This window comes from Camelus dromedarius, chromosome 8, assembly GCF_036321535.1.
Source record: "Camelus dromedarius isolate mCamDro1 chromosome 8, mCamDro1.pat, whole genome shotgun sequence".
Taxonomy (NCBI): Eukaryota; Metazoa; Chordata; class Mammalia; order Artiodactyla; family Camelidae; genus Camelus; species Camelus dromedarius.
This window is the reverse complement of record NC_087443.1, coordinates 20144573-20161273: the sequence shown is the minus strand read 5'-3', so window position 1 is coordinate 20161273 and position 16701 is coordinate 20144573. Positions and strand designations below refer to the sequence as shown.

The following is a 16701-nucleotide window of genomic DNA, read 5'->3' as shown; positions in this document are numbered from 1 at the left end:
TGCTGTTACATTTGGTGCAGTGTGTCTCTTAAAATGTGTGTGATAGTGTAAAAACAAACAAACAAACAAACAAACAAACAAACCCTTGGCTGGCAGGCAAAGTCCAGAGTGCTGGGAGGGAGGTCAGAAGGGCCAGGACAGGGGTGCAGGGATGGAGCTGCTCACAGACGGAGAGACATGAAGGCAAAAGACAGTGCGCAGGATGGGGTGTCGGGTGGGCAGGGGTCTGAGGGGCTTCTTCAGGTTGGCTCGGGCTTTGGCTTAATTCTGAGAGTTCTTCTGGGGGGAAGGGGCAGAGTGGGTGGGTGGGACAGTCAGAAAAGCTGCCGTCTATACACACTTTGTCAGCACCCCTACCAGATCAGTCCGCAAGAAGCAGATACACAAGAAGCTGAATGCTGCTGAGAGTCCCCTGAAGAAGCAGACAGGTCCCCAGTGCGGTATCAATGGTGCTGGCTGTGCGGCAGGTGCTGTGGACCGAAGCTGGGAAGTGGGTGTCACTCTTCATTCACAGAGCTGTTGTCCAGAGCAGCCCACAGGGGTGCATGGTGGATGGATGGATGGATGGATGGATGGTGGTGGAGTTGGTGAGATGGGACAGTGAGAGGACAGAGCATGCTGAATGGGTCAGTCAGGAATGGCAGCAAGCGGTCCTCCCCATCACGGTCTCACCTTCTGTGCCCTCTGCCCACAGTGGCACCTCCTCCGTCCCAGCTGCCCAGGCCAGAAGGCTGGGCCTTGGCTCTCCTCCTCCCTCCCACCCTTCCACGTGAGCCAGACACGAAGCCCTATATGTTCTTAGTCTGTTCTGTCTCTACCACTAGTATCTTGGCCCAGCTTCTCATCAGCTCTTCCCTAAACTGTTGAAATGGTTTCCTACTTTGTCGGTCTCCCTGCCCTGGCTCTTCTCCCTCTGCCCATTAGCTTCCCATCCCAGAGCCATCCTGCTAGAATCTCAGAATGGCCTCATATCTTCCATTGGGTTCCTTTGTCCAAAACCAGAAAATAAGAACCTGGGATGACTTTCTAATGCAACATGGCAAGGCTGAAGGACACATCCCAGGATTCCCTTTCTTGCATTTTTCCCATTGGGCTGGGTTACAGGAAGACTCTTGGGAGATTTGAGAGATGGAAGGGATGCCGCAGCCATTCTGCAGCACAGAGGCATTGTTGCTGATCAGCTGATTCACCTTGTTGGCATGAAGCAGGAGCTGGACCTGCCATTGTTCCACCGTTCCATGGAGCCTCCTTCAGCTTCTCTGACTCCTGGGCCAGGTACATGTGGGTTTAGCAGAAATACTTTGCACCACCCTAAACCGTTGCTACCCAGCTGGAAGCCTCAGACATCCTCAATGCCTTCTCTGTCCAGCACTGCCAAACATTATCCATCTTTTTCTCCAACATCTCTTGAACCCACTGTCCCTTTTATATTCTTACTGACTCAGGTCCTCAGGAAGCCATCTGACATCCATTAGTCTTTCTATGCCATTTGTTCACTCACTCAGCACTTATTAAACATATATCAGGTATCATTCCAGACACTGAAAACAGGTCTAACCTTAACCTTCGCCCTTCCCTCCTTATTCTAAGTGGTGCATAAAGAGTGACCAAAGAGGTGTTGGAAATAAAGCCTGTAGAACAGAGCCTATATCTTAGTAGGAAGGGGAGACAGATAATTGATGAAATAAATAAGCAGGAGGCGGGACTTCCAGCTATGTCTGAGTGATGAGGTCGGCAAATCCTCTTTCCAAAATGCAACTATTAATCTGGACAAAATGGACAAAACAACCATCTCCATACTCTGAAACTGACCAAAGGCATGCAGCAATCTGAAAAGCGATTATGCTTGAAAAACGGCCATATTTTAGGTAAGAACAGTGACGGTCTGTAGTGTTCTTGCCAGCAGGTGCTTCTCTCCCATTTTCCCCAGCTCAGTCCTCACTGAGGTTCTGCCAGGGTGAGGCACACCATGGGGACCAGCAACTTTGCTGACAAAGCCAAAAGCAGTCCATTCAATTTTGAGCAGTGGGTCACGTCCACACCCAGAGGCATAGTCAGCAGAACAGACAATCTTGGCAGTAGGTGAACGGAAAGAACTAATGCTGTGTCTGAGTTTGTAGTCTTTGTTGGGGCAAACATACTCCTGGATTAGGCTGTATGCAAGTGCAGTGGAGACCAGAGAGAGCTTGGGGTACCCAAACATTCCTGCCACCCCTAAGGCTGTGGGCATATGCAGAGGTCGTATGGAGGGTCCAGCAGAAAGTAAAAGCCAGGGAAAACTTGAAAACAACCTGAACTTTGATAGCACTTCCCTACCCACACAGATATATTGGCAGAGAATGGAAGCTCTACTGGCTCAACACAACATCTGTCCAACCACCGGCTGATCACTGAATTACACAGACACAGGGGTGGCCCCTAGGAAGCCAGGCTTAGAAGTAAAAGGAAGAATAAAGCACAAATATAACCAGAGATATTACTGGCTGCACACTGTCGGGGAGACAGATTTAACAGATTTATTCCAGGCAAGTTACCAAACAATTGAACAACAATATTATTTAGGTGAGTAAATCAGAATCCAATTCCCACAATATGTTATCTAAAAAAGTGATGAGATATATTAAGGAAAAGAAAAGTGTGACCCATACTCAGGAGAAGTCAGTAAAAACTCTCCGAATAGTCCCAGATTTTTTTTTGTATTTAGCAGACAACCACTTAAAAGAAAACTATGTAAATACATTTAAAGAACTAAAGGAAACATGCTTAAAGAATTAAAGGGATGCGTGATAATAATGAATCAACACTTAGAGAATCTCAATAAATTAGAAAGTAAAGGGCCAGATAGAAATTCTCGAGTGGGAAGTCCAATAACTGAAATGAAAAATTCACTAGAGGGGCTCAACAGAAGATCTGAGATGGCAGAAGAAAGAATACATGAACTTCAGGATAGAGCTATAGAAATTACCCACCTTAAAGAACAGAGAGAAACAGAACAGAACAACTGAAGGAAAAAGAACAGACTCTCAGAGAATATATGTGTAATGTAGGACCTAGTAGACACAAAGGAGGGAAACAGAAAAATTATTTTAAAAAATAGTGGCCAGCAACTTCTCAAATCTGATGAAAAATACCATTTTTCATATGTAACAAACTTAAAAACTCCCGAGCAGATACACACTACAACACTTTTGAGTCCAACTATTGAAAGACAAAGAGAAAATCAGGAAAGCAGCAAGAGAAAAGCGACTCATCACATGAAGGGGGTGGGGGGCATCAATATGATTGACAGCTGACTTCTTATCTGAAACAATGGAGGCCGGAAGTGGAAGGCCATATTCAAAGTGCTGAAAGAAAAATAAAAACCATTAACAAAGAATTTTGTATCCAAAGAGCTATCCTATGAAAATGAAGGCAAAATAAAGACAGAGAATGGAAGCTCTACTGGCTCAACACAACATCTGTCCAACCACCGGCTGATCACTGAATTACACAGACACAGGGGTGGCCCCTAGGAAGCCAGGGGCCTTTATTCCCAGATAAACAGAGTCTAAGAAAATTCCTTGCTGGCAGACCTGTCTCATAAGAAATGCTAAAGGAAGTTCTTCAGGCTGGAAGGACGTGACATTAGGCAGTAACCAGAATCCACAGGAAGAGATAAAGTACACAGGAAATCATAAATATGTGGATTAATATGAAAGACTCCATAAATATATATTTTTCTAATTTCTTCCCTTAACATCTTTTAAAGATATATGTGTGTATAAAGCAATAATTGTGACAGCGTATTTGGGGGCTTAGAATACATAGATGTAATAGATACCTGAGAATAATAAGACAAAAGAGGAGAGAAAAAAACAGAACTACCTTGGAGCAAAGTTTCTATATTTTACTGGAATTAAAATTAATCTGAAGTAGATTAAGGTAAAATGCTTATTATAGTCCCCAGAGCAAACGCTAAGAAGATGACACAAAAATATAGTTTAAAAAATCAGTAAAAAATTAAATGGTATACTAGAAAATATCTATCTAGCACAAAGAAGATGGTAAAGGAGGAAGAGAGGAGCAAAAATAGAGGAGACATACAGAAAACAAACTACAAAAAGGAAATTGTAAACCCCATATCAATAATTACATTAAATGTGAGTGGTCTAAGTACCCCCATTCAAAAGGCAAAGATTGTCATCATGAATTAGCAAGATCTAATTATATTCATGAGACACGTTGTAGATTTGTGACACAAACTGGCTGAAAGGAAAAGGATGGAAAAAGATAAGCCATGCAACAGTAACCATGAGATAGGTGGAATTGGCCATGTTAACATAAGATAAAATAGATTTGAAGAAAAGAGACATTACAACAAAGAGGAACATTTTACCATGATAAAAGGGTGAATACATCAGGAAGCTATGACCATTATGAGCATATACAAACTTAACAAGAGAGCCTCAGAATACATAACGCAAAAACTAACAGCAGACAACTGAATGAGAAGAGTTGATTCCCTGCCCCAAACTCAATAAATGATAGAGCAATTAGACAGAACACCAGCAATGATATAGAAGGCTTGGGCAACACTTAGCAAACTTGTCCTAGTTGATATGTATAAGACACTCATCATAATGACAGCAGAATATATGTTATTTTAGTGTCCATATGGGACATTCAGGATATGCCCTAAAATAATAAACCAACTGGCAAGTGGATAAACAAAATGCACATCCATACAATGAAGTATTATTCAGCTAAAAAGGAGCAACTACTGATACAAGAATATGAATGAACCTCAGAAACCTTATGCTAAATGAAAGAAGCCTGATGCAAAAGACCACATAGTATATGATTCCAGAAAAGGCAATTTATAGAGACAGAAGGCAGATCAATGGCTTCTCAGGCTGGGGTGGGTGGGAGTGAGGATTAATTGCAAGTGGTCAGGAGGGAACTTTTCCAGGTGATAGAAATGTTCAAAACTAGATGATGGTGATTGTTGTATACCTCTATAAATTTACCAAAAATCATTTAGTTGTACACTTGGAATGAGTGAATTTTATCCTACGTAATCTACATCTCCATAAACCATTAAAATACCTAAATATATGACATAGAAACGAGTGCTATGAAGAAAAACAAAGCAGGGAAGAACCATAGGAATGCCAGGATGAGACTGCAGTTTGTGCAGTCATTGGCATGACTTGCCAAATACTTTCAAGCCTCGCTTCTAGGCACGTGGTTGGGCTGTACATCCTGGTCCCCTTGTGGGTAGTTGGGGCAGTGAGTTGTGAGTGGAGTATGACATGTGTGACTTCATTGGTGACATGAGACCCTTCTAGAGCTCGATCTCTCCCTTTGCTATCTGGCCTGGCCACCAGCACCACATGAGATCATGGTCATTCTATTAGCCTGGGTCTTTGAGTCACTAGGATAGCAGGTGACCTGTGACCCGTTACTGTGTAACCTATTCCACTGTGACACAGACAGGTGGTCAGTGAAAGCCTCACTAGAAGGTGACACTTGGGCAATAGTCTGGAAGAGGTGAGTGTGTGAGACATGTGGCTATCTGAGAAGGGTGCTCTGGAGAGAGGGGGCAGAGCACATGCAAAGACCTGGAATGTCTGATGAACAGCAAGAAGGCTGGTGTTGCTGGTGCCAAGCAAGTGGGGTACATAGGGGACGATGTGATGGGTACTGTTGGGCAGGTAGAAGAGTGACACAGGAATCCATTGAGGTGTGTTGAGTGAATAACAGATCTAATCTAATTTAGGTTTAAGAGTCCTGCTTCAGTTGCAATACTGAGAAGAGATGAATGGGCCATGGGTAGAATCAGGAAGACCAGTGAGGGGGCCCTTGTAAGAATCCAGTTGAGACACATTCTGCTGTACCTCAGAAATTGACACAATATTGTAAACTGACTCTACTTCAATAAAAAAATCAAGTAATTACTTATAGCTTGTGTCATTTGTAATAAATATAATTTTCTTCTTTTTTTCTAGTTTCCAAGTTTTTTGACATGACCATATGTTACCTTTAAAATAAGGAAAGTGCTATTTAAAAACTGGAGCTCGTCAAAGTTATCTTTGAAACTATTAACATGCAATGTTATATTATCAGTTCGATTGGCTTAAAAAATAAAAGAATCCAGTTGAAAGCTGACTTCATACCCTGTCACTACACCATTCTTCCTATGAACAATTCTTATTGGTCCTATGTTTACAATTTTCAATAGCTCCCTATTGCTCATGAGAACGAGTCCAAATTTCTCAACATGACATCAACCTACCTCTCCTCTTACACACCCCCCACTCCCCTTCCTGTGACTTCAGCTCCCCTGTCTCTGAGTCTCCTGTTCTTCCGGGACATACTCTTGCCTCCCCACCTGGATTCTCATGGTCTCCTCACATCTGTGCATCACAGCAGGAAGAGGAGAGGGTATGCTCTTGAGAAAGGACAAGTAAGCAAAGCCACAGAGTTGGGAATGCCCAGTAAAGGGCTGTGGTGGAGGATACCCATTACAAGCTGGCCCCTGGCCTTGGTCCTGAAGGCCTGGAACAGGGGACCTGTAGGAAGGGCTGGATTCCGAGCTGCCTTCTGCTTCTCTTTGGACTCTCTGGCCTCGTATGGACAGAGACTACTGTCTTTCTCCTCATGGTGATTCAGACGTCCAGTGGCTAATCATGGTTGGGGCTGTCCAGGAGGGTCAGCTAGCAAGGAGAATCCACCGGTCCTTGAGAGAGAATCAGGCAGCCCAGTGAACAGAAGCTTTGGAAGCTGGGAGCAAAGAGGCCACAGCTGATCTGCACAGGCAAGACAGTGGCACAGGAAAAGCTCACAAGTGGTGGAGCCAAGGGTGGTACTCATGGCCGGGTAAGCATTTTAGCATGCCCCCTCCTCCACTGCCATCCCAGTGAGAGACCAAGACCTGTAGAGGCTGGCCTCTGGCTTTCTGCTACGTGGCATGTCCTTGATTTGGCAAAATTACGGGTAAAGTGAATAAGTGAGCTCAAGTTAACTCCAAAGAATCTTCTGTTTGCCCCAATTCCTTAAACATTTCAGTTAAAATCAAGTTCAAGTTCCCCAATAATCACCTCCAGAATGTATGGGGAGAGAAAGAGAAAAAAAGGAAATGAGGGAGGGTCAGAGAAAGAGAAAGAGATAGACAGAAAGAAACAGAAACAATACACAATCAAGAATTCAAGATGTTTTATGTAAAACTCATGGTAACCATTATGTGTGTGTGTGTGTGTGTGTGTGTATTTTTTATATATATATAATATATAGCATCAGCTAGCATTTTATCTGAAAGAACCACACTTCAGAGGAAATGACAGTATTTCTTCAATGAATATGCCATTAAACTTCATTTTTTTAAATAAAAAAAAAAAAAAAAGAATGACAGAAACAGAGACAGGGAGCAGAGACAGAGGGCTGACTGAGAGAGATCAAGGATGGGGCGGGGAACGCTTCCCCTGTGCTGGCTGACTCTCCTGTCTTCTCCAAGGCATGTCATAAAATGGCATTGCTGCTCCTTTTTTTTTTTTTTTAAACAAAGCTGCCAAGCTATTTGTGGTTAGATAACAATTTAAAAATTAATTCAATCTAAGGGAATAAAGTACCGATGTGTGCTATGCTGTGGATGAACCTCAGAAATGACATTCCAAGTCAAGAAGCCAGACACGAAAGGACACATGTTGTATCCGGAATTTGTAAGTCTATAGAGATAGAAAGGCTCCCAGGGGTCAGGGAGGTAGGGGGCGATGCTTCATGGTATGGGATTTTTCTGGAAGGTAATGAAAATTTTTTTGGGGGGGTAGGTAATTAGGTTTTTATTTATTTATTTATCTTTAATGGAGGTGCTGGGGATTGAACCCAGGACCTTGTGCATGCTAGGCATGCGCTCTACCACTGAGCTATACCCTCCCCCCAAAAATGTTTTGGAACTAGAGAGAGTTGGTAGTTGTGGGACATCTTGAAGGCTGTTTTTCAGGCAGGCATAGACCAGCTCCCAAGTTCAGGGGCAAGGGCTGTGCCATCAGTGCACCACTGAACTAACTGTTCACTTGAAAATGGTTCATTCTATGTGAATTTCACTGCAATAAAAAGCTAATTCAATCAAAGTCTTTAAATTCCGGTATTTCACGCACATTTGTCCTTTTCTCAAAGGATTAGCATCTGTACTCTGAAGCCGGGGAAGATCTGCTCCACCGTGGAAATCTGGTGGCTGCAACCTTCCACAAAAGTAAGTGACTTTTCCTTTCAACTCAGATGATGCTATAAACCCAGCTGAGAGGAAAATTATCTGGAGATTTTACAGATTCCCCCCACAATGCATTAGGACTGAACAGAGTTAAAGGTTAATCTCAGCTGCTCCCCACCCCCTGCTGCAGAAACGGAGCTCCAGAGAGGTTAAACGTGCGAGAAGGGTCCCACAGCACGTGTCCAGCCGAGTCGATCCTGGTGACCTGGCTTTAAGAATACAGAGATTGTTCTCTATGCGGACACCCGCGCAGACGAGCTCAAAGGCTGCCTGCAGCCTGAGGTCTCCCCGCACGTGGTCTGGTGGCCCCTGGGCCTGGCTGCACGCTAGGCTCACCTGGGACCTGAAAATATGCTGATGTCTGGGACCCACCCCACACCAATTACGCCTGGATCTCCAGTACTCAGAAATGCCTGGGGATTTTTTTTAAAAGCTCCTGCATGATTCTAATTTACAGCCAGGTTGAGGACCACCCACTGTATTTCACCCACTAGTATCTGGGATTTCAATCATCACCTGAAGGCGCCCAGGTCCAGAGAAACAAGATGTCCCTGCACAACCCCTCAGCCAGCACCTGCATGACCACGCAGAGGGCTGTCATACTTTGTCTACCTCCTGGGCACGTCACCGAGGGCTGCTGAACATCCTCATTGTTTCTGAATTAACTGCTTGCTGGGATTGTTTCCAGGAAAGATACAGGGAAGCCTCCGGATGCTCAGCCTTTCCCCTTAGTGAACTTGCCTTTTACACCCGCGGTCTGTGGGCACAGTGGTCTTTACAGACTCTGAATGTCATCAGGGCCCTGCGCCGCTGCAGTCAGGGACCCCAACAACTGCGGTCGTGCTGAAGGCTGTTTCTCAGGCAGACATGGACCAGCTCCCAAGCTCAGGGGCGAGGGCTGTGCCATCAGTCAGTGCCCGGGTCCTGACCACAGACACCCCTAGGTGCTCTCAGCCCACAAGACCAGGACGGCTCCTTTGGGTGCCTCAGGTGACCCCATCCCTCAAGCTAGAAGCCAAGAGCAAAGGTAATCATACTCCACAGAGAACAAAACAAAATTCTTACCGAAATATCTGGCTGCAAACGTTCTTCTTTTGCTGGAAGCTGTCGGCAGCATAATGAGGCTGGCAGTCTATGTGCAAATTTCTTATATATCCTTTTTATAAAGAACCAACCACATCCTCAGGCAGACAGGCTAATTCCTGTTTTCCAGTAACAGATCAGCATCTATAGAAAAGAAGTATATTTAGAATGCCCTTTATCTGGTGTTTTCTTGGATTTTCAACAAGAAGCCTCGCTGTGAGCAATTAGTCCCTTAAATGCAAGTGTACCCAGGGATTTCGGAATGGCCTTGGGCAAGTCACGGACCTCTGGGTATCAGTTCCTCGAGTCTGTAAAACGGAACAATAATGAGCCACCCATCAGAGTGAATGGAGGGTCAATGAGACGGTGGGTGAAGAAGGCAACCCCCCGACCCCCGATATCAGATGCTACATTTGATCTTTTCAATCAGCTGGCCTGGATTTGCAAAGTTAGCCGTGTTTTCCAGAGCCTTGAAGACAGACAGAAACGATAACCTGCAAACGTGCAGCATGACCTCCAGGAATTCCAGGCCCCTCAGCTGATGTGTATGGCAGTCCTCTAAGTGGAGAGATGGGGGATATGGACCCCCACCCCCAGGTGGAGGAAGAAAGTCCCAGCAACACCCCAGGCAGACCCTCACCCTGGTACACTGGCGGCGAACAGTGCAGCTTCTCATTCTATTTCTGGAACTTCAGCATCATTATCGCATAATTGACAGTTGTGGAAAGTGGAAAAGAAAACTCCCAATTAGGAAACAGCCCAGTGACGCTGATGCAGCCATCAACAGCATTGACACGGCGGTCCTGGCAATCTAAGGGAAAGGCAGCTCCAAGGGGGTGGCATTGTCCCATTTAAATACATACGGAGTTTACAGAGGCAGAGAAGCAACTCCTGGGGAGACACCCAACAGAATGTTCTTCCAACCACCCTTCTTGTCTCCTTTGCTCCCCTGTCTCTGCCCTGTTGAACCTGGATCGTGTTTGTGATGATAGAACCAGTCACTGTTCAGCACATAAAACAAGCACAGCCGGCACTCACTGTGGGCGTGTCCCTTCCACCCCGGGTACCGGGTACCGGGGCTGCTGGACAGCGCTCAGCAGGAGGTGCTCGGGCAGGGGCATCCTGCTCCCGGCCTTGGCGACCCCAGCACAGCTCCTGCTGCTGCTGTTCTGAGGGGACCACAGTACAGTGGAGGGGCCAAGCTGTGCTCTGCAGAGGGACCTGGGGCAGCTGAGGGCAGAAGCTGGCAGGTGAGGGTGACACTGCTAGAGGAGAACACCAAAGCCCCAACCAGAGATGCCAGCGTGCCCTCGGGCCCAAGCGAATGGTGGTTTGGCTTGCCAAAGGGAAGCCGGGACAAAGTGCGGAGTGAGAAGAGAGATGGAGCCTGAAGGACGGAAGCAGCGAAGGACCAGAGCCAAGGAGCTAGGGGAGCAACAAGCCCGAGAACTGGGACAGACCTCAGAGACCCTTAGGGACAGGGTGACATCCGTCTGTATCCTCTAAGCACGCGAGACTAGCAGGGTGATGGGGGGGTGGTGGTGTGAGAGGCAGAAGCCCACCTCATGATCTAATGCAGTAGGGGCTTCAGAATTAAAAACTCTGGGTCCGTGTCCAGGTTTTTTTCTTTTTCTAGTAGTGTAAATCTGGACATGCAGCTGAAATAGGGTTACCAGATTTAGCAAATAAAAATACGGAATGTCCAGTTATATTTTCAGTGTAAGTGTGTTACAAATATTTCATGGCCCATAGCATCTACTATAAAGGTATTCATTGTTGATATTCATTGTTGCTAGCTGATCTGAAATTCAGATTTAACTGTGTGTTCTGTATTTTATTTGGCAACTTTATACCTTCTGAGTATCCATTTTCTCTTTGGTCAAAAGAAGATAATCAGGTAAAAGTCTTTCCATTGCTGGAAACAAAAAAGACAATTAAAATTGGCTTAAAAGATAAGGGGGGATTATTTTAGCTTCTTTGGTGGGAAAGTCCTCATGATGTGGACTTCAGGCATGGCTAGATCCAGCAGCTTGACAATGTCAACAAGGGGGTTTTTTTCCCCCCAATTCTCTTGTTTGCTTCCTAGGATGTCTGCTTCATCTTCAATGAGATTGCTTTATTATTAAAAAATGCTGGACACCAGCTTCAGAAGCTAATATTTCCTCTATGTTCAGAAGGAAGAAAAAAACATATCTCCTAGTGTCTCTCTCAGGAGTGCTGGTAAGCTTTCCCTCTCTACTTTCCCAAACATCTCTTTCCTCATGGCCTTGACGGGGCAACCAATCCATCCCTGAAACAATCTTGGTGGTTGGGGAATGAGATGTGCTGATTGGCTAAAGCAACCCAGTCTCATCCCAGGAGCTGGGTGCAGTTGGCTTCCACAAGGCACCTTGGCTGGTACAGAAAAGGGGTAGATGCTAAAATAGATACGAGGTCACTATGATCCAGGGGAGGCGAGGAGGACTCCAAAAATGCAATGCCCACTGCAAGTTGCTTGAAGGGTAAGATAAACGAGGCTGACCCCCAGAGGTGTGTGTGTGTGTGTGTGTGTGTGTTTGTGTGTGTGTGTGTGTGTGTAATATTAGTTCTTCCCCTTGGACATGTTGATGGCTCTTTCTTTCCCAGCCCCTACCCATCTCCTGGTCAGGGCTATGCCCCAGTCTCAGCTCTGCTATCACAGAACAAAGGGGTCTCCCTGGGAGACAGTGAGCGGGGCCTCTGTCCTGTCTGTGCCATGTGCCCTGAGCAGGTCCCTGACCCCCACTGCCCATCGACATCACAGGGGTGTGAGTACGTGTGTCTGTGAGTGCTGAGGGCAGGATCGTACCAGGAGGGCTCTGGATGAAGTGACCTTAGCTGACCTCAGCCTGCAGCGGGGATGACAAGGCCCTAGGGCGCAGGTATCTGCTTTGGGGAAAACATGGGTAGAAGGGCAGGAATGGTGGGCTCCGCTCTCCAGCTGGGGGAGGGACACCTCAGGGCCGAGGGGCAGGAGAAGGGCTCCCAATCACCCACCCCAGCCCTGCCCTTGCCTGCCCCTCATCCACCTTTCTGGGCAGTAGCAGGCCACAGCCCCGCTAAACTCAGCACAGTAGGGGCGCAGCACCGAGGCCTGCCAGGCAGCACCGCGCAGGGCAGTCGTGCAGAGCGAACTGGGGAATGACTCAGCCAGGAGCAGCTCTGGTCGGCACGGCAAATGGGCTCACCATGGGGATGGGTGCGGGGAACACCAGGTCTTCCTGGACTCAGGCCAGTGTGCCTTGTCCGTGGGCACCACCCCACCCACAGGCTTTATTAATAATGACAGCTGGCACTTAGCAGGCACCAACTGGGGACCAAACACATTAACCCGACAGCACCCAGAGGTGACTACTACAGTGGAATTGTGAGTCACCCCAAGTCACACGGTTTAACATGGAGCAGGTGGGGGGATTCAAACCCAGACTGCTCTGAGTTCACTGACACCCATTTTCCAAGCTCGGACAAATGGCCCGGGTCCTGGGTCCTGGGCTGGCCCAGCTACACGTTCGCCCTATGGTTCCTCATTCATCCGCCACAGGGCCCCTGGCTGCCAGTGTGTGTGAGCACGGGGCAGAGAGCACCCCATCACCGGGTGGGCATTGAGCCCAGGCAGGCAAGGGTGGTCCAGGCTTCCAGGAAAGTTGCCTGGGTGTTGCCCCTCCGGGGTCTGCTCACCTGGTATCGGGGAGTTGGACACCTCCTTTTCCGCTGCCCAGAGCCTGCCTGGGGATCCCTTCTCAGGGCACTGCCTGGAGGGAGCGCTGGGGCTCCCTGCCCCCTCTTCTCACCCCGCGGCGGCCCCGCGGAGGCCTTGGCCCTGCCTCCGGCCCCCATGTGACCAGCGGGCAGGGGAGGCGGGCAGGACCAGGAGGAAGCTGCCCAGGCCGAACATCACCAGTCAGATCCATGCTCCCTGGCTCCTTGGTGCCTCTGGGGATGGTGCGCTGATGGCCCGCGAAGAGGCTGCAGCTGCCCTGGCTCGGAAACTGTTTCCCGGGTGAGGCTGACCTCTGCCAGGAAGGGCTGGGGCAGGGCGGCCTACGGTCGCGGGCCTGGGGTTTGACTTGGTGCAGAGCGCCCCCTGGCGGGCACCAGCAGACACCGCCTCCCACGGCCCTGGATTCCTGCCTCCCTCTCAGTCCATCCCCGTGTCCCTCAGCCGCCAGCACCAATTCGCCCCATACTCACCTGTAGCCTCACCTTCCCTGGGGCCATGAGAGGCTCGCAGGGTGTGCGGGATTCCTGAGGTTTCCTATACTGTCTTCCTCCAAGCAGCCGAATTCCGCGCAGCTGAGCCAGTCCTGTCCTAAGTACGGGGAGGAAGTTGGGGCTGGAGAAGTCATTAGCGGGGGAGGAGCCCTCAGGTTGCAGAGGGAGGAGCTGAGCCACTCTCCAAGATTCCAGCATCGCCCAAATCTCCTCACTCTGTGGAATGGGAAACAGGTCAGAAGGGCTCAGAGCATTTCCCAAGGTGGCAGGCTGGGCCTGGGTAGTTGCTGGCACAGGTAAGGAGGCACACATCCTACTGCAAGCCCAGAGCTCAGGGCTCCTAAGGAGCAAGGTGTAGTGTCCTGCCCTTGGACCTTCCTACCGAGGACTCGGAAAGCAGCAGACTAGGTCTTCTCTGCGCTTGCACGGAGGAGGGCTACTCCTCTGTGCAGGGTGCTGGCGGAGGCGGTGGAGTCGACCAAAGTCGAGTTAGAGTCTGGCCGTGGACACTTCTTAGCTGGGTCACCGGGCAAGTTACACTATCTCTCTGCACCCCATTCCTCATCTGTAAAATGGGGATAATAATACTGCCGACTCCGGGCTCTGTTGTGAGGATCGAGTGAGGCAAGTCCTGCAAAGAGCCCAGCTAAGTTCTCAGAGCTAGTCTTCACCGCCACGATGCAGCGGCACTTCATAAAGGCCCAGGAAGGCCTCTTTCCCTCCCCCTTCCTCCATCAGCAGCAGCGGTGCTAACCGGGCAGTGCTTAGTTCTCAAACTGAGATTTCTGCAAAATTGAGTAAGTTCTGCATTTTAATTTAACGCGATAAATTAAAAAGTAAGCTCTATGTAGAAGGTGAGATGACTGCCATAGAATCAAACAGCCCCAGGTGATTTTAATGCTGGAGGTTCATGTTTGTATTTAAAATCAAATTGACAGCAGGTGGCAGAAAACGTGCCTGTCAGTGTTTTAGCACGTTGGATCCTGGTGATGTGGGTCTTTGGGGGAGCCAGCAGCCAGATTGTGGCTGCCTCTTGGGAAAATTTTCTGGGACCTCCCCGGTTACCAGGTTGGAACCCACAGTTTTCACCAAGAATTGGTTACCACCAGTGAGCCGACTGGCTTCTGCGGAGTTAGGGTCCTGTGTAAGGACTTGGGAGCCCCCAGATATCAGGGTGGCCACACAGTAATCCTCTGGAGGCCGCTGCTCAATGAGCCATTGAACCCCAGCAGTCACAAATTCAGCCAGAACCACTCCATAGATTACCTTTAATTGAGAGTTCTTAGGGGACTTTGTTTGCTTTTACCTAGCAACGCTGTTTTGTTTTTGTATTTGTTATAAGTTATAAGCTTTGGAAGGCCACCTATTATTTTATGTGTGTAAATATTGATATTGATGCTGGAGCCCAGGGATTGTTTCCTGCCTTCTTTTAAACAGGACTTCCCATTATTGGGTAAAAGAAACAGTAATGTGGGTACTGAGCAATCATGGCTGTAATTGGCAATTATGGCCACAAGATGGCACTCTCCGCACACCGCTTCTGGCATTACTGGCTTTTCCAGCAGCGCACTGCCTCCAGTCTGAGGAGGCCCTTCCAGGGATGAGGGGCTCTTTTGGTCCCAGGGGGTTCAGGGGAGCCTCCTGCATAGCACCCATGGGAAGCACATATTTCTTGAGGATTCAGGGCTGGAAATAGGATGAGGCAAATGAGGCATCCAAGGTGCAAATTTTAAGTAGGCAGTGAGGGCCTCACTTGCCTTGTCGCCGTCCAGGTCGTGGGGCGTGGCCCCTACGACTTTAGGAGAGGAGGATGCTTGAATCAGCTCTCTGGTCAGGTAGGGCCCTTCTAGCTGGGGCACTCAGGCCCCTTGTCTCCCCCAGAGGGTCCAGCCAGGATGAACAGCTGTACTTTCTGGGAGAAATGGACAAGGCGCTGCCCCCTCCCCAATCCCACCTGGAGTCAGAGGCAAGTGTGAGGGTGCAGGCCAGCCACGGAGAGGCCAGCGGGGTGTGGCGGCCACCCTGGAGGCCCCCTCCTGCCTGCAGCTTGGGCTTGTCTGGCTCCCACTGAGACAGCGGGGAGCAGCTGTGCTCCAACAGAGGCACAGAGGTCCTGCACCTGCGGCAGGTGTGTGTCCGCCGGGGGCCTGGGTCCTTGGTGGGCCAGCAGTGTGGCCCCTGGGAGCAGGGTGAGGAGAGCTGATCCATGAAGAAGGCATGGCATGCCAGGTGAACAGGGGATTGAAGAAATCGGCAAACATTTCGGTAAGTCTGAATTGTCATTATGTAGAAAAGAAATGAGTCATGAATTAATGTGGGGGGCGTGAAGGACGGGGTGGAACTAAAATCGCATGTGACACAGTAACCAATGCTGAACACAGTCACGTGATGGCAAGGTTGGGGCAAATCAGAGCACTCAGACGCCTGGGTACCGGGGCTCTGGTTTTAGATGAGCTCCATCCAGTACAGAGCCAGTGCGAGCCACCTTGCAAATTAAAACCTTTTCTAGCAGCCACCTTGAAAAAAGAAGCTGGGGAAATTAGCTGAATAATATGTTTCATTTAATGCAATATATGCAAAATTTTATCATTACAACATTTAATCAACATAAATATTATTACTGTAACATTTTATATTCTTTTTTATACTGTCTCCCAAAATCTGGTGTGTTGTTTACATTTATTGCACATCTCAAAGTGGATGGTAAACTTCCATTGGAAATATTTTATCTTATATTGAGGTTTCACAAAATTTAGAGTTGAAAGAGATGATTCACCTACCCAAATTGTTCCAAACATCTGTAAAAGCTTTTTAATAACTGTGTTGTGTAGCAGTTTTAAAATGTAAATTAAAATCAGTTAAAATGAAATGGAATGGTTTGGTTGATCCCATTTTAAATGCTTAATGGCCACAAGAGGCTAGCAGCCCTACTGTGTTGCACAATGTAGCACTTAACTTTTTAAAGTCAAGCATGCAGGTTAAAATTTTAAGAGTAACAAGTAATGAATAGAAGTAGGATGTATAATTTTCAAACCAGTAGAGGGAGATAAAAGGAAAAAAAAAGATTACTTAATAAATTCAAGAAGAGGAAGAAAGGAAGGAAAAAACCTTAAAAGCAAAAATCATGACAAATGGAAACA

The 16701-nt window shown here is 47.7% G+C and overlaps 1 protein-coding gene across 4 annotated transcripts in view; it reads right to left on the bottom strand.

The window, feature by feature from the left end:
* Positions 1–13624, bottom strand: part of ARHGAP22 (Rho GTPase activating protein 22) — a 179612-nt gene extending 165988 nt beyond the window's left edge. The window contains exons 1-2 of one of the 4 annotated variants that reach the window (XM_064487949.1): positions 13541–13624; positions 9314–9475 (exon numbers count right to left, since the gene is read on the bottom strand). In XM_064487949.1, coding sequence (XP_064344019.1) covers positions 9314–9365 — 52 coding nt within the window. In that variant the 5' untranslated portion in view covers positions 9366–9475; positions 13541–13624. Of the gene's footprint in view, positions 1–9313; positions 9476–13027; positions 13314–13540 lie in introns of those variants that run through there. The other 3 variants (XM_064487952.1, XM_064487948.1, XM_064487951.1) reach the window with 3 other exon arrangements.
* Positions 13625–16701: the final 3077 nt, after the last annotated feature.